The sequence below is a fragment of the Chlamydotis macqueenii genome, chromosome 2 (genome assembly GCF_036417535.1).
Source record: "Chlamydotis macqueenii isolate bChlMac1 chromosome 2, bChlMac1.mat, whole genome shotgun sequence".
NCBI lineage: Eukaryota > Metazoa > Chordata > Aves > Otidiformes > Otididae > Chlamydotis > Chlamydotis macqueenii.
The window spans coordinates 27,053,088-27,071,536 of NC_141557.1; the positions used below are offsets into that span (position 1 = coordinate 27,053,088).

Genomic DNA, 18,449 nt, shown 5'->3' on the forward strand with positions numbered 1-18,449 from the left:
GATGGATTTTTCACAGGATTATCCCAAGATGTTTTTATGGGAATAACTGCTTTGAATACCCACGTCCAAACTTACTTGTTTCCTTAAAAGTTTGAATACGTCTGTTCATAAAACTTTAGACTCTAATTCAGAATTGTACTGTGCATATTAAATTCTTCAGAGAGGCTCTTACTGTAGTGGCTTTTAGGAATGTGCTGTTTCCAATCTTTCCATTAATATATCCTGGTTTCTAGAAATGTTTACTTTATTTGCAGTATCTGGTCTAAGAGTTTAAACAAACAAACCCAATGTTACTTCTAAAATGATAACCATAAGTAACCCCAGTTCGACACTTCTTTATGAGTGGAACATAGGTTGTGCTCACTTCCTGATTTTATGCCCCAATTTTGTAATCTGTAACCACATCGTTCTGTTTGTAAATTGACCACTGAAATTTGCAAACAGTCACTATTGTCCCCCTCACTAATTAACACATTTTCAAAATTACCTTGAATATAAACTCTTATAGAACCTTACCGGTGCTACTGTATAGAATATGGTCTTGTTTTTTTTTTAATAAATATAAGTCAAACATTTTTTAATAAATTAATGAAAACAGACAAAATCATGCCTACTATTTTGAATAAATTAATAGACCTAAGCATGTTGAAAAATCTTTTTTTCTCTAACACCAAGAATACTAGGGGAAAGTGGATGTGCACATTTGACATTGTCGACCCCAATGAGGTAGTTTATCTTTGCAAAAAAGTAAGCAGCAGAACCTTAGGGCTGAGAAGTTTGCTTGATCAAAATAAAGGACATAATACTCATTCTTAGACCTCTATTTCTAAGAAAAATCATGGTGATTCCATTTTCTTTTTAGAAAGTAAACCAAGATGCATGAAGACCTTTTGTGTTAGAATATTTGCATTTTTCCTGTTTTTTATTGCCATGGAAGGGCAAAGCTGTCTTCTAATGAGAACATAACACATAATATATGTGGTAATAAAGAAATCTAACGAAAGTAAATGCAGTAGCCAGTTAGAACACTATGTTACTGTATTAACCAATGCAGTTAAGAGATACGTAGAACCCAAGTATGAAAATGACAGAAAACGTGTTACTAGGAATGTTGGACGAGAGATGGGATTCTCACTGGATAAGGTTTCTGGACACTATTGCTTATGACAGAATATATTACATTTATAAAGCAAGTAAATCTTCTGTTTCTATTAGTAGAGAACTGACTTAATGTCCTCTGTCCCCTTTTGAAAGCCTATGGCTTTCTGGAATAACTTCAGTGGGATTTTCGAGAAGCATACCAAGTACAAGCAACCATAATTGATTTAATCCCCAAACTGCCTATTAACCAGCCATCTAGCGAATTCTTGGCCATCTACGCAGGAATATGGGACATTACTGGAGCAGAACCAAGCCTGGCTTGGCTTTTCTCTTTGCAGACTTTCTGTTTCTGGCACTTATAGTCTTTCTCTAAGTGAGATAGTGTCTTCTGGTTTTTTTTGGAAATGGTTGCATCAGCCAGCAAAATCTTATTGTGGGCCATCCTTGCATTCTTAGGGAGACAAGGAACACAAAATCTGAGTTCCTTGCTCCTACAAGCTGCAGTTGGACAAAAGTTGACTGTTTCTACCTTAGATCCAGGGTTATAAATTGATGTTCTGAAATTCACTTAATTAGCTGTGTGTGATAATCTAAAAAAACCTATTTTTTTTTCCTATGGTGTTTTTGTAATTTTCCTTACATGCTTTATAGCTGAACGAGGTATATGGTACACTTTGACTCATGTTTTTGTTTTATGTTACAATGCAGATAACATGTGGTGGCTGTTGAAGCTGAAGAATGCCTTGAAATGAAGCAAACGTGTAAGAAAATATAAAGCATAGCTGTGAATGGTATTTTTTCTTGGTATTTTAAGTTAGTGACAGAGAGAAAATAATGTAGGCTTTGGCTTTAACAATACAATTTTTCTTCTGTTAATTTAACTTCTTTCTGTTGAAACATTGCAAACAGGCAATAGAAAGTCAGTAAAACAGAAAATAAACAGAATAACCCTGGTCCTTTGCTCAGGACATGTTTAGGGAACAGGACCAAGATGACTGCTTCAGAAGACAGGAGGAACGCAGTGAAAACAGCCAGTTCCCAGTTTAAGCGAAATGTCCTGTTACTCTAATATTTTTCTCTTAAAGTTACTATGTTTTATACTGTGTTGTAGGTTTACTGTTAACATGTAAGTTCAGCATTTGGTTAAATGCAAATATATTTCGTCAGGTAAATTAATAATAATATAAGATTATTTATCATGTATTTTTATTTTTATAGAAGTGGAGCTCAAATTTGTAATTTTAAATTCATCAGCCTCTTTATGGAGAAGGTTTGTATATATGGTAATAAAACTATTTAGATGTTTTTGAGATGTTATAACTTTGCAGAAATGCAAATAGAGAAATCTTTTTTAAAAGTTTGATTAATAGCAAAAACTGGTTTTAGTTAATCCCATGCTGAGCCGCATTCTGTGCAGGATATAGGTTGTTCGATATATTCATACATGACTTGAAAAGAGGGTGAAAGTAAAGCAACAAAGTTTGGTTGTATATTAAAGATGAAGGCTGATTGTGAAGTGCATCAGAAAGATTTTAAGAGGTTAAGGAGGTGATTCAGCTCCATATGATCACTCCTAAACTTCGGTGTCTGAAGTTGGCTCAGTTCCTGTTGCAGTCAGTGGGAAGCTGGTCAGTGCAGGCAGTGGCACGTTGAGATTCAACTCATTACTAGCAATGAAATAAAGCAGAACCATAAAAAGGGATAGAAGTAGAGTATTGTGCAGCCAGTAAGACTTCACACTGACAGATTAGCCAGTGGCTTAAGACAGAATAAGAAAATACGTACAAATAACAGAAGAAGCAAGGTATGAAAAGTTATTTTCAGTAATTTCTTGGACAATGTTTATGGACTCTATGCTACCTTTCTTCAGACAAGTCAACTAGTTGAAGCTGCAATGCCACCAGCCCTCTCCTGCTGGTGGCTGCCAGAGCCAGTGGCATCCAAACAGCACACGGACAACACTGTCCCCAGCTGTGTCTGACGCCTGGCTCTGCAAAGCAAGAGAACGAGTTTGGCACTGTGTTACAGAGGTGCGGGATGGACTGAACTGGACAGACAGATGAATGAACTGTAGACTTCACAAATGAGACCCAAAATGTCTGTAGGCTGAGCTTGATCCGGAGTTTATATTTTGAGGAATGGAATCTCCTCTTTTAAACCTCAACATGGCCCACAAAGAATGAATAAAAGTGTTCAGCGGTGGTGATCTGTGTTATGTCACATTGGTACTAATGCTATCCAACTGCCTTTAGCTCTGCTAAACTGCGGTGAAGTCACCAGTTCAGCTCAAAAAGCAGGAAGTATTAGCATGGAAAGGCCATGGTTATAAGGAATGGCACTAAGAATAGACTTATTTATTTTATCCAAGGCAGTTATAAATAACTGCCACTTTACAGAGATATTGTGTTATGTGTCATGAAAACTAATTTTAAAAGAGCAATTGAATAATCCTTCTGTAAGGACAAAAGATACTGGAAAGACTGCTACGTGTCTGAACCAAAAAAGGCCTTGACCTTTACTAGCTGAATGGGTGTTTATTAAACTGTACACAACCACTGATTATCTGTACTGATCATTAAAAATTTTTTCACTCATCTCAAGTAAGGTCCAAAATGCCAAAGGTCCATACACTTTGGCGCTAGGTATGGACAAGATTATATCCAGGTAGATGAATTCTAAAGAGAGCTGCATGTATTTTACAAACATGAAAGTGTGTGGAGAGACTGACAGGAGGACAGACAACATTCAACCAATACGGTTTAGTGTAAAATAAAAGTATCTGGTAGTACTATCTTGGACTCATCAGTGTGAAATGACAGATTAAAAAAATATTGTAATTTGCTATGCTGGAGTTAAAGAGAGGCATAACTTTTCCACCACATGTATGAATAGCTTCTTTCAGACCCATCATCCTCTTTCTTTCCCCAGTTCTGAAACATTCTGTAGCAGCTTTCTTAATCAAGCATTTTGTTGAGAAGATGAAGAAATAAGAAGTATGAAAAAGCATTTGTCAGAAAGAGGAAAATCAGGGATGCCAGTATTCTAAACTTTTTACCATAAACATTTCTCATATCTAAATTTATTTCTGAGAATCTTCAAATCAAATTGCTGCCTAAGAAACAAAACATGAGTGTTTAGATATTGCATCTTTGGCAAATTACTTTGTGTGAATTTAGTTGCCTTGTATAACTTAGATATGGCAATGTATTAATCAGGCTATCAATAATCCTGTGGTAGAAAGTCTTTATCATTAGACCCTACATTTTCAAACTGATACATGAAAGATCTTTCTGAACCAAACACTGATGTTACTAGCTGTCCCATGGGCAAGACAACTGAATTTACATAGAGGAATTTCCCCAAGGTTTACAAACAGAAGACTGCCTAAATTAATCAGATACTTTATCCAACTGATTTTGCTTGACAAGCTGTAGTCATTAACTGTAAATGATCTATTTTAAATATAAATCAATTAATCATCATCAAATCTTACACCTCTACCAATTTCAAAGTTGTCTTGAGTTTGTACAGTATAGCAGCAATTAAAAATTACTTAAAAAACTCAGTCTAAAGATTTTATAACTACTATCTGGAATTGTTTAAAATCTTTAAACATAAGGCATTTTAGTAGAAAATATTTTAGAAAAAAACTTCCCAACTGATGGCGGACGCCAAGACACACTTTCAAGTGATTTAAACTCCAACCTAAGTGCTGTGGCTCTAGGAAGGTCCTTGGTAGCACCCTATTGTGGCTTTTCAAAATGCTCTCCTAAGCTGTTATGGCTGGGGTCAGAAATCCAGATGGAGAACCAGCCACATCATATATTGGCATACACACATACCATATGTGTCAACGATACAAAGCCATTATAACATGATGGCGCTATGGTGCACCAAGCAGGTGACGCACACTATTGCTGTGCAAAGGACACCACAAACAAAAAACTACTGAGAAAAAAGGATAGTACAGTATAAAGATTCTGCAGAAAGTTTCTGCATCCTCTCTACCTATATAAGTAACTTCTACACATATACAACTACATCTTACCTTGTTTCCTTGAATGCCTTTTGGGCCTGGCTCACCTGGAGGTCCACTGATACCCTGCACAAAAGCCAAAGTATAGAATGAGTTGCCTTTGAAGATGCATGTAAAGTTTCTTTTAAATTTGGCCTGAACAGGGTACAGTAAACCAGCACAATGCTAAGCTCTAAAAGACAAAGAGTTTTCTGCTTCATATCCTGCAAAGTGCCCAACACATTGAACATTGTTAAGATGTAATAATTAGTCCTGGCAGAAAGGTTATCCTACTGCTCTATGTGAATTGCATCTGTTTTACCTGAAGCTTCCCATTCCTTTCTTCTCCTGCTCCTGACTTTGCCATATTTTAATATTCTCTCTTCTGCCCAAGCAAACAAACTAAGCTGTCACGTCCTATTTAGATTCAGTAATAATAAATCATTTCCCCTACATCTGTCTCTGATGATGAGCTGAGATTAATCTTAATTCCCTGGTGCTACTACAACCATTGTGTCCGCTGACACAAGGAAATAATTAACGGCTCTTTGGAAGAGACAGAGCAGATAAGGCTCTCTGTCTGGAGTGATGACATTTGAAGAGGCCCCTTCAACAATACAGTGGGTGGTACAACAGCTAGAAAAAAAGTATGCCTGATAATTATGAAGAGCAGTAAGATCACAGAATGAATGGATTACTTCCAAGTCTGGTGTTAAAGCATTAACTTTTACTGGAACCCTCCAGTTCACCAACTTGTGAATTAGCAAACATCCCACTGGCATCTGCTGGGGTGCCCAGTTGGGTCAGACTGGTCAACGTTGTTGCAACTACCACTAACAGAGTCGATAATGAAAATGAAGTGGAAGCCTCATTAAGTTTTTTAAGTGACTGGAGAAAAAAGAATCATGAGCTATCAAAGGAATAATACCACAAAATTACAGTTTATTGTAGAAAAAAATGCTGGCTCAAATTTGGATAATTTTTTGCTTATAAAAAGACAAGAACTGGCCCAAATCTAAACATATTGGTTTCATTGCTGACACAAAAATTTACTCAGTGTGCACTGATTCCCTCTCTTAAATGTGATAAACTACAGGAAACACACAACTATAAAAAAAGAAACAAAAATAATCCCTTTCAGCTACCATCATTAACAGCTACAGTAAATCCTTAAAAATATTGCATTTTGGCTCACAAACAGATATTAAAATTTTTGAATATCTATGATTTTCTGTCTCCCATGGATTTCCAGTCAGAAAAAAAAAATATTTATTATTCTCTCCTTTCCTTTTGCAGCTTTTGCACAAAGCATGCAAAAATGCAATCACACACCTAAGTAGTGGTTATACAACCACAAATCAAATACTGGGGGGAAAACAGTGAATGAAATGAATATAGTTGGTTTTCCAAATTATGCTCAGATCATAACTTTACAAATGAGAGAATAACTGTCTTATGAGAGCACAGTTATGTCCCAAGTGCTCTAATGTGCACAAACTCACTTAGATGGCCTTACTCCTTGGTTTATGCATTTTAATTGAGTACTATTTACTAAAAGGAATCTTGCAGTTCTGCTTGTTTCCAAAGAAGCAAAGTCTGCTTTATTCTCTTAGTATCTTGATGTCATATAAAGAAACAAAATATTTTTAAAAATCTCTTAGTACTTGAAAAGTATTTCCAAAACAGACTTTGAAAAAACACATTTTTATAAGTGATTCTTCCCAAGTAAAAAAATTATGATCATGATGTAAGATGGACAAATATCCCAGCAGTAAAATGGCAATGTGCTAGAGGCAGGGTGTGGTAATAGAAATATATAATACAATCTGTTAATATAAATACGTATTTTAATACATAAGTAAGATAAATAATTCTCAAGTTCATCGCATCCTATCTTCCTTTTAGTCATTAAGCATGTTGTAGTTCCCATGGTAATTACTTAGTTCTCATAGCCCAGAACTACATTAAATGAAGAAAGGCTGAGAGAGTTGGGGTTCAGCCTGGAGAAGCAGAGGCTCCAGGGAGACCTTATGGTGACTTTTCAGTACTTAACGGGAGTCTATAAGAAAGATGGGGACAAACTTTTTAGCAGGGCCTGTAGCGATAGGACAAGGGGTAATGGTTTTAAACTAAAAGAAGGTAGATTTAGACTACATATAAGGGAGAAATGTTTTACACTGAGAGTGGTAGAACACTGGAACAGGTTTCCCAGAGAAGTTGTATATGCCCCGTCCCTGGAAACATTCAAGGCCAGGTTGGACAGGGCTCTGAGCAACCTGATCTGGTTGGAGATGTCCCTGCTCCTTGCAGGGGGTTGGACTAGATGACCTTTAAAGAACCCTTCCAACCCAAACTACTCTATGATTCTACGATTCTATGATAAATCCCTGTAATCACTGAGTAGTTCTCTTGTACAGTGGTACATGTGTCTCCTTCTGTTCTCCAGTAGTTAGGAAGTTTTTTTTTGTAATAAGCCTTTCAAATCTAAACTGAATGTAGACCATTGTACTATACGACACTACATAATATTAATCTCAAAACTGTGATAATGTAGCTGTAATGGAAGTGATGCTGCATATGAAAAGAAAAAACATTGATTTTGCCTTAAAATAATCAGGTTATGTCATTGCATGAGAATTTAGAGATAGCTTGACTTGCAACAACAGTTAGTATTTTACAGTGTGCAAAACTGAACATATACTGCATGGTGAGTTGAATTTATACAGGGAAATGCTGGTGATCTGATTTGTCTTATTAATTCCTGTCAAAATTGGCCAAAAATCTCTTAGACTGCATGTGTTTCCATTTTTTTTAATAAATAAGAAAAAATAAGTGTTATCTATTGGGGCACAGATCACATCTTCACTAACTGCTTACCAGACAGAATTACTGGAGCATAAAATAACAAACTAATAAATTGTAGCATTACTGCATGTCCTCTGCCAAGAAAAAGGAAAGCATTGAAAACATTGAAAACTGCTTTTAAGACTAAATGTTCACATCTTAATACCATATAATAGATCTCTGTTACCCTATTACGCCATCATTTTGTTTTCTTTCATATAACCCGGAAACAGGCTCTGTAAAGAAGTGATTGGGCAAGATCATATCACCTATGGATTTACTAGGAGACTGGTATGACTTCTTGAGATTTCTACTCCATACAGCAGCTCTTTTCACATGTCTGGTATATTTTTTTTAAAGGAAATTACACAGGTTAAAAGAAATACAAAGGTGCAACAACCCTTTTCAGCAACTGCAAAGACAGAAGAGGAGGATCTGGACTTCTGTACAGGTAACAAATAAATGATCACTGATCTGAGAAGGGTAACAACCTGTGCTCCTAACATTAGGACTTTGTCTGACTAACTTCTCAGGTTTTTAAATAATTACTGCAGATTTTAATCTTTCCAATAAATTTCATTCTCTCTGGCTGCCTTGTATTTCAAGAGGATTGTGTACAGCTTGCCAAGATAAGGCAGATGCTGCCATGTGATATAACAGATCATAATTATATTACGCTGCCATATTTCCCAAGTGAGGCTATGACAGGGCATGATTATACTCTAACGGTAAGAGGAGAGCTCTGCAGTTGGAGAGCCCAAGCAGGCTACACATCTCTGAGTAGCTTTCAGCAGCAGCAGCAGCCAAGATTTTTTCTTTGAGAATTATGTCCAAAAGAATGATTTGCCAGACTCTGCCCTCCTGGTGCCTCATGCACCAGATGTGCTACTCTCTGCAGAGGCGATGGGTTGTCTGCAGAAGAAACTTACAGAATACAATGTGTTTTCATTTTATTTGGTAGTTTTTAGTTTCCTTACCTGAGGTCCTCGAGGTCCCCTAGGGCCAAAAGGGCCTTCCAAACCCTGAGGAAAACCAAGATTCAATTATTAGATTAACATGAAATTGCAATTATCTGCTATGAAGTATTGAAAACCGCAGTGTACATGTAATGACTCATATCTCTTCAAGGATTTTCTAAGGGGTTTATTCTCTCTCCAGAGTACTGCTGTTCTCATTCTGTATTCGCTAGTCATCTGTTACATTCCATCCTCAATATTTGGTTAAATACTTTTCATACACAGCAAACATTGTCGATGGCTACTCAACATCTGAGGTATTTGATTAACTAGTTGTTACTTGCTACAGGTCTTTAATTCAATTTCTAGAAGTTTAATAGTTAGAAAAGTCCTTAAAAAGTGCTGCAGTGCTCACACCAGATTCACTTCAGGTAACTTTGCCTCACTAACTCAAACTGCTGATCAGTAGCATGGCAGAACCACACGAATAGTTCACAAAAACCATTTAAAAATGCATTCAAAAAAAGTAAAATGTTGTATTCATTTATCCTATTAGCTGTGATTTCTCTGTTTAATGAGTTCTTACCAGTTACTGCCATTGTAGATAGTTCACAAATCTTTCTGCTGCACTGTTTTTTCTTCAGTCACCACAATGCACATTCTATGGGATTTCACCTCCAGTTGACTCAATATTCAGTTAGAATTTATTTCTAAAGCAAAAATAGCTTTCAGCAAATAGTTTCCTGGTCTTTTCTTTCTCTTTCTTCTCTTTTAATTAGCAACATCTCCACACAGACAGACACTGGCAGACTGCTGCATTTTTCAAGGCATGTGTCACATTTTGAACTTCTAATAGCCTTCAATTCAGTAGTGACACCTACGCAGCCACACCCCCTCAACTGTCTTCCCCTACAGCTTCAGATTCAGAACTTTTTCAACAATACTCTACTCCCAGGGCAAGCATCAGCCACCAGAGAGAAGAGATAACCCCACTCAGTTCTAGCCCATTTACAAAACTACACGAGCATGGATGGCACAAACAACAATATGTTCATGTGATGAAAGCTACTTCTGGTAGAATATACACATATGATTGGAGTCAGTCTTGATTTCAAAGCTGAACATAAACTGTTTGAATTTCAAGCCTGAACAGCTTTTCAAGAAACTCAGATTCCCGGCATCAAACCCCCTGCTAGACTCAGTCTGATCAGTGAGACGGGAAAGTGGCGGGGGAAAAATGTAACATTTTCAAATCAGACAACGCTACTGCCAATTATGCTTCAATGCCCATCACTGCAGCTAATCATCCACCTCGGAATATTGAATTTATTTCTCATATACTTGGCGACGTATGTTCTGTTTCTGATGATTTTGTGCAGCATAGACTACTTTAATTAAAAAAAAAAATAAATTGTTCTATCTTCTATATTTGTAAATGTGAAGCTGAAAATTCTGGAAATGACTGTAATGTCATTTGTTCACTAAGTTCTTGAAGTCCATAACCCATTATAATCTCTGATCCTCTGCAGATGTCAAACTTTTTTTTTCATCACTGTCCTTCACAGAAATGAAACAAGCAAATTTCCGGCAGCCCTGGCATATGTTTTTTACATCCAGATTTCTTGGCTGCTTTGGTTATGTTCTTTGCCAGGTTCCAAACAGCTTCCTTTTATTTTAGCAGACATTTCACATAACCTTTTGCTATTTCTCACATATTGCCTGGATAAAGAAGTTATGATCTTTCTGCTTTGTCATTGATATTTTAGCCTTTTCTGACTCACTTGCTGCCATTTTGAACCCCAACATCCAACAAGATATTCTCAGCCTTTAGATTTTTACTATAGTATAATGCCCTTTTTTCTTTGCGACAAATACTGCTGCTTTGAATATTTCCTAATTCCTACCTGAAGTTCATCATCAAATAACAGGATCCAGGAACCACAAACTTTTCAAGTTGGTCTTTGATAAAGGTAAGCATAACATAGGTGTTAAAACCAATGAAATGTGCTTTAACAGAATGATCAATTGCAATCTAGTTCGTAGTACTTAACAACCCTAACTATAAATCAATGGTCTGTAATACTTATAAAAACCTGCTTACATGAGCTCAAGATACTTGATTGTCTCATTCAGGAGTACATTATCCTTCCATCTTTCAGAGTGTAAAAACCAGGTAAAAATCTGTATTCACTTGTATGACTTCTGCACTTCAGGTTAAAGGAACAGGAGGACTAGATAGAAGTGTGAAGTGACCACAGATGGGCTGGTAGGCCTGAAAGTTGTTCAGGTTGTGTAAGAATCTGCTTCTATTGTAATACAACTTTATATACTTGAATTAGAATTAACATTTCAAGGAAAAAAATCTGGCGAACTCTGTAACATGCTCACAGTCCTTTGTAAGCAGGGCTTGGCATTGGTCAGGACAGTTTTTGTTTTAGGTAAGTGACTACATTTCTTCTGAAAAATGGAAAAAAAAGAATATGGTGAATTGTGGGTTCAGTTTCTATGAATCACATTTCTACTATGTATGTATCTCTACTACTAGGGAATTATGCGATGTTGCAAAGTTGCAGTAATCTTTACAATCTATGTTTATCAATATTTTACACAATTTTCTAGTATCTTCATCAATGTGGAACAGTTCAAATAAAAACTATACTTACTCTTTCCCCTTTTATTCCTGGGGATCCACATTCTCCTCTTTCACCCTTTACAAGAAATCAAAAGGTTAACAGCTAAACAAGATGTTTTGATTACACTACATGCATTAATGACTGCAAGCAGTTCAGTAGCACAAGAGATGTAGTAGATTCTGAGGACCTGTGAGTGGCATCATTAGATATGGCCTGTAGAAGATATGGTCTGCCCTACTCAAGATAGATACTTTTTCCCTAAGAATGCCTACAAAATTTCCAAGCTACGTCCTAAGAAGATAATACATTTAATATCTAATGAGTTTTGCTGTATTTTCCCACCTCACTGTGTTGCCTCTGGAGATCCCCTCTACATTCTGATTTCATTACTGTGATGTCTGAGATTTTCCTGAATAACAATTGTGAGATTGTATAAATGGAATGAAAAAAGAGAATTACTAGCATTTTTCACTGATAATTTAACATATCAACAAGACATATGAAAAGTAGACACATGAGTCTACTTTTCCCATTTCCATGAAATGTTTCCATAAAATCTACTGAAGCATTTTTCTAATGAATACAAAGATTCTGGGAGGCACCACTTTTATTAACAGTCCTTGTAAGGAGATAAGTGTCCAAACCAAGCAAAGTCAAAATGGGTTTATCTCTGTTTCTGTTCTGGCTATGATGGTCTAGTTTGCAATGTAAATTTCTGCTCTAGAATCTTGCAAGTCAATGAAATGTATAATTTTTTTAGCTTCTTGCAGAGCTGATCTCTTGAGATTTATTTTGATCAAGCATTAGCCCTTGCAAGTTATAATTAGCTTAAAAGTAAACTTCCTTGTGGCAAGTTTTTTAAAAGCTAATGATTGCCACATCTGTTTGTGTTTGTAGTAAACAATTTAACATTCTTTCTACTTAACCTCTTATTCAATCCTCAGCTTTCCCTTTCCTTCTGGGAGCTTTATTTCTGTTTTTTGACATTTTTCTTCTTATGTTTAGATTACATTTTCTGATCTTTTTTTTTTTTTTTTAATTCCAAGAAGCCAGTCCAAAAGCATTTACCTAAATGATGGATTTACTCCTAGGGATTGTATTAGGAGCTCTCTTGACAAAAAGATAAGACAGGCTCTTCTTTCCATTCTTTCACATGCACTGTTAGCAAGTGACAAATCTATTTTCAGACTAGTTCTATTCTAAAAAAAACTTACCTTGTCTCCCTTGTAGCCAGGAGCTCCCTATTTGACAATTTAAAAAAAAAAAAAGAGGAAAAAAAAATCACAAAAGAGAAAGCAAAGGCATAATATACTGCTAATTTAAGTAGGAAAAAAAAAACCCAGTAAAGAATTACGTTTCAGAAGTTTAGCTATTCACAACAATAAAAAAATATCTCTGGAATCATTTAACATATAAATCTCTGCAAATTTAGATGTGTATTTTTTCCTCATAACATTAGCTGTAAATATGCCTTTCAGTTTGCCAGCCTCTTAGCAGATACATGCTACCATTTAAATGAGACTTCTAAACTGAATTATCTTATGTATGGAGTAGTGTTAATCTTTCTACTGTGAATCAACAGTACTTCAAACTGAGAAATATCAGATGCCATTGGAGAACTATCTAAATATTCTTACTGCTGACATTTTCAATCCTATCTTTGGGATAAGTCTAATGCAAGTCAATACAAAATCCACACAGCTTCAGAAGCTCCTTTTTTCAGTGGCATCTTATATACTTAAGCACACGGTTAGACTTTCTCTCAGTACAGATGCTTCTCTAAACCTGAACTTAGTTTAGGTGCTCTAAATAATTGAATGAAGTAGATGTGTGAAAAACGGAACACACATTTTCAGTTCAGTGGAACTAAACTGTGAATCAGGATCTGGAAGATAATCTGTAGGACCAAAGACGAGCTAGCACTGTAGAAGTCACATACCTCTTCACCTTTTTCTCCAGGATCTCCTTTTTGAGCATCGCCCTATTGGAAGCAAAGGAATACAATTGAAATATGTATTGCTCTTTTATTTACCACCATTACACTAAAACCAAGAACACTGTTTAAGGAGCAGAAGTTACTTTTCCTATTTACGAACAACCACACTTCTTCCTCCCATAATCAAGAACACAAAATTCCTGAACGTTGATGTAGAAAACTCTACTACTGTTATTACATGACTGATATCTTAGTCATCAGAGCAAGTCACTCTACTCAAGAGATTTGTGTACTGTTAGAAAGCTCTGTGGAGCTTAGAGAGCCTTCAGCTAGATTGAGAGACCTCCGCTGCCACAGGAACTGGAATGACAGGCAGTGTTAACTTGGTAGCAGTTTAGTTTCAAATTTTTCTCTCTCAGTTCTAAAGCAGCTAACTATAAACCTCTCACAGCAGAAGTCAATCTTTTAAATAATATTTTAACATATTTTTCCTTTGCTGTATTCACTTCTATAATTTGAATTAAACTATATAGAAAACTACGTAATTTTTTTAAAATTCACTTTACCTTGTTTCCTTTTGGTCCTGGCTCACCTTTTTCCCCTCTGTTACCAGCACTGCCCTGAAACAAAGCAGGAAAATGTTATTACTATTGTGAGGACAAAATTCTCCAGTGTGCCTAAGACTGTATCTTGGGAGTAGGCCAAAATCGTTCTGGAATAAGCTTAGGTAGAAACCCACACTGATTCAGGTATGGCATGGGTGACACCACTTTCACCTAGCTAAAAAAAAAAAATCTGGTATTATAAGGTATCTGTGATTTTTTAAAAATCAATATTCAATGATATATATATATATTTTTTCTATAGAGATTTGAAAATCTAACCAGGAAGGTGTTACAGAAAACATACACAGTTCCTCCTTCCCATTTTTCGGAGTTACCCACCACTATCTGATCTTCTCTGCTTAAAAAACAAACCGTGCACAAAACAGCTTAGTGTCAATATTCAGCAACCCCAAAATAAAAGAAATTACTACACTATTATTCCTGTATATAGAAAATACATATGTAATAGGTTACATCTAATCATTTTGATTTAAATAACTCAAAATTCCTGAGTCTTAACTTTTAAATTGGAAACAAAGGTTTTAGTTCCAGATTATCCAGAGCCAAAGGATTGGATGATAGGCCCTGCTGTCATAACCTGCTACACATCTGGTTGACCAGTTGCTTAGTATCTAGGTAGACAGGCAAAAAACTCTGTATGTACACTGATTGTCTCTGGGGGAGCTATTAAAGACACAAAAGGGATCAGAGAGATCTCACACTGTCTGAACTCCCACTTCTCTCTTCTTTACCAGAGTCAAGGAACAGGTACATGTTGAAGTGTCACAAGAGAAAAAAGAGTGTTAGAAGCAGAGTTTTAGATCTTTTTTTCATATATGCTATTACCCTCAACTTTTGAACCTTTATCCCTCACACAAATAGAAGCTGTTGATGGAAGTAAACCTTTGTCTAATCAACATCTCCTTCCCCGTTGCAGGATTCAAGAATAGCTTTCTGATTTGGGTTTCAAAATCATGTCTCTATTTACCCACAGTGTTTTATTCCCCAATAATATAAATATATTTTCCAGATAGTATGTGATTATGGACAGATTTTTTTCCTGAGCTCTTGTAACAGTGGCCTTTCACAGTGATATGCTACGATGCATCACTTCTTTTTGCAGTACGTGCACAGCTAATGTCTTGCTTTTTACAGACATAGAAACCAACAGTGACCTCAATGACTGAAATTCAAATTCTGGAGGCTTTTCAAATGAATGCATACTTACAGAATCACCTTTCTCTCCTTTTAGTCCCTTTTCACACACACAGTTCTTCTGCATACACTAAAAGGTTAATAGAAACATTAAGGAGAACATTTTTCAAATGTATTATTTCAGTTTTTTAAAGCCAAAACACTGGTTTTGTCTATCCACAGACTAGAGAACATAAAAGTGGTAACAGGAAATAAATTATCTTCTAATACATATATTCCTTATCTAATCAACACTACACTTCTGTATAGCCCTATCAAAATCAGTTGCTTGATTTATTTATAACAAAAGCAAATAAATTGGTTAAGTACTGTAACTACAAATGTTTAAGGTAGCATATGCATAGCATGTAGTATTGTGAAACCTTATATAATTTCTGGACCATTTTGACCTTGCTATTGTTTTCTAATGAGATCACCAATGAATTTGCATGCGTTATACCATATAATCTATACCACTCCGGTAGGAAGAGTTCTTTATTTCTTACTGTTGATATGAGCCACTTATGAACAGAAGTTGTAGATGTCTCAGGAGAAGCGGTGGAAGAAATCCACAAAAGTTAAAATAAAAGCAACCATGGTTGGAAACTTTATTCAGGGAAGGAAGCTTGATTAATCCCAGAGTACTGTTGCATTACAGAAGCAGCAGACATCAGGAGATCCACTACAAATAGGAGTAATCAAAACACACAAAACTCAAAACCTTACCTGCTTCTGAAGCAAGGCTTCCTGAAAAGAAAAGAAAAATATTACTTTCATATAGATTGAATTTAACAAAGAATGTTAATACCTTCAGCCCTCATCCCTTCCTCACAGTGGTTAAGAACCAGTTTGTGGAAATACTCATATGAAAAAGGGTTCTCTGGTAGGAATAGGGTGTTACTTCATGTGACCCATAATGATCAGAAAACAAATTAATTGTAATAGGACAGCTAAACAGATAATATTAAGGAAAAATGCTAACAAGGGGAATATGAAAAGACTTCCTAGTGAAAGGCTTTACTAGGGAAGGCCTTGCTAACATAATATATAGGGGAAGGACTCAGTGATTTTATCAGCCTTATGAATGAGAACAAGTTACCTTCTAAAGTATTATCAGATGCTCAAAGACACACTCTGTGTGCTGGGAAATACCCTGTCCCTTCATGAGTGATCAGTGCAGCTGAGCTATTACTGTCCAAGCACGCAACTCCTTGGAAAGGAGTTGGGAGGAAGAAGCTCCCTATGTCCTGATTCCTGATGTAGCAGGGACATGCACCCCAAAAACATTCCTCACAACAGCACCATTTTGTGAGATCTCAGGGAATAATTTTTCTTTTGTAAATATATGCCTTCACAGGTACAAAACATGGACTTATAACAACATGAATTATTTCACTTACTCTATCTGGGAGAGCTCTAGCCATGCGCTCAGTTGCACAACATAATAATTTATTTTTACATGTATCACCCAGCAAGTTTCCATTTTTTATTTTAAATTTTCCAAATTAGTTTTTTACCACCTTTAAGAAACTACAAGAATATTACATAAACTCTGTATGGACTATTCCCTAATTAAAGCTATTGCATTTTCTAAGAATTATTTCCCTCCAAATTGTCTTAATTTATTATTTGCAAAGTCTTCTCGTACTTAAAAATATTTTCTAGGATTTTAAACCCCAAACACTTCCTAGGCTGCCCCAACACTTTGCACATTATTGCTCAGAAGTCAGAAAGGTCAAGTCCAGCTGACATCTTGCTCACAGCAACACTTTTTTTTACTCTAAACTGAGAAATTAATTAAGCAGTATTAGCTACATCTTCTTGTATGTCCCTTATGCTGCGCTAGAAGGGCAGAGAGCTAAGTGCCTTTAATTAATAACTGAAGTGGCAGATTTACAGTACTTTGGAAACCTGATCCTACTCAAGTCAATAAAAAAAAATTCTATTTCCTTCAGTAGACTTTCTTGAAGTTAATTCTTAATCCCATAGTTACTGACCTTCTCTGCCACCAATGCTGGAGCCTAGCTCTTGCAGATGTCTCACATGATCTTTACAATCTTCCTGAATTTCCAAACCTGAGGCCAGCTTCAGTGCTGGTTCAACTGCAAACCTCTGCATTGCCTTCAGGACTTACCTATCAAAGTTAAACTAAATCTGCCATGGACAGATGGGTGACAAGATTAACATCAGCATTACTTACCAGTTCCAATGCCACATCAACTACGAGGTTCTGATCATCCAGGCATAGGACATGTTTAGAGGACGAATCACCAGATATCATGCGCAATTTTTCTTCTTGGACTTTCTTCTTAGAAAGGCCAATGGTAAAAAATTGTATTCCAAGACTCCTAGCTGCTGTGGCTATACTCTGGACGTTAGGGCTGTTTGGATGATCCACACCATCAGTCATCAAAAAAACCACTTTAGCACTTCTCTTACGACCTTCAGTTTTAAACAGCTGAGTGGCATTGGAAATTGCATAATAGGAGTAGGTGCCGTGGCCAATAAAGCCCAGAGACTTGATTTTTGCTTTAAAATTCTGCACATTTTTCCAGGCTGTAAATGGATGATCAATGCTCACTGTGCTGCTGAACTGCATACTTGCTAGTTTGACATTATACTTCTGAGACTTAACTGGCTTCATCTGGAAAATGCTGTCAGTTATGTTTTGAACAAAATCCTTCTGTAAATCAAACAACTGGTTTTTGGCACTTTCTGAACTGTCCAAGATAAAAACTATATCAATGAGACACATATTACCTGTAATGAAACAAGAAAAGTTAAATCTATGAACAATGGGCACATGTGCACAACAGATTTCAGATAATTCTCTGCAACAATCCCGAACTTCAAATCATTTCCCCAAGAACCCCTCTGTCTTCCCAGCAAAAATTCTAAGGATAAATTTCACTGTAAATGCCAAGAAATTCTACTGAAGTCAAATAACTAAATTGGAGTTACTTTAATTCATACCAGTATTATTAAATACAGTCTACAGACAAAAACTTTCAAATTAGAGTCTGGATAGGATTGGTTTAGCATGTTAGTTGATTTTGTATACAAAATTTTCCACATGCAATTTCAAACTAAAAATTAGGCTCCTTATAATTTATCTTAAAAGAAATATACCTGCCAATAAGAATCATAGACCAATCTGGAGCCCAT

At 36.1% G+C, this 18,449-nt stretch overlaps 1 protein-coding gene across 1 annotated transcript in view; it reads right to left on the minus strand.

The window, feature by feature from the left end:
* Window positions 1-18,449, minus strand: part of COL28A1 (collagen type XXVIII alpha 1 chain) — a 70,851-nt gene that overhangs the window by 50,976 nt on the left and 1,426 nt on the right. The window contains exons 3-11 of the mRNA XM_086742381.1: window positions 17,485-18,044; window positions 16,011-16,031; window positions 15,319-15,375; window positions 14,052-14,105; window positions 13,489-13,530; window positions 12,764-12,790; window positions 11,580-11,624; window positions 8,938-8,982; window positions 5,150-5,203 (exon numbers count right to left, since the gene is read on the minus strand). Coding sequence (XP_086598507.1) covers window positions 5,150-5,203; window positions 8,938-8,982; window positions 11,580-11,624; window positions 12,764-12,790; window positions 13,489-13,530; window positions 14,052-14,105; window positions 15,319-15,375; window positions 16,011-16,031; window positions 17,485-18,044 — 905 coding nt within the window. The remainder of the gene's footprint in view (window positions 1-5,149; window positions 5,204-8,937; window positions 8,983-11,579; window positions 11,625-12,763; window positions 12,791-13,488; window positions 13,531-14,051; window positions 14,106-15,318; window positions 15,376-16,010; window positions 16,032-17,484; window positions 18,045-18,449) is intronic.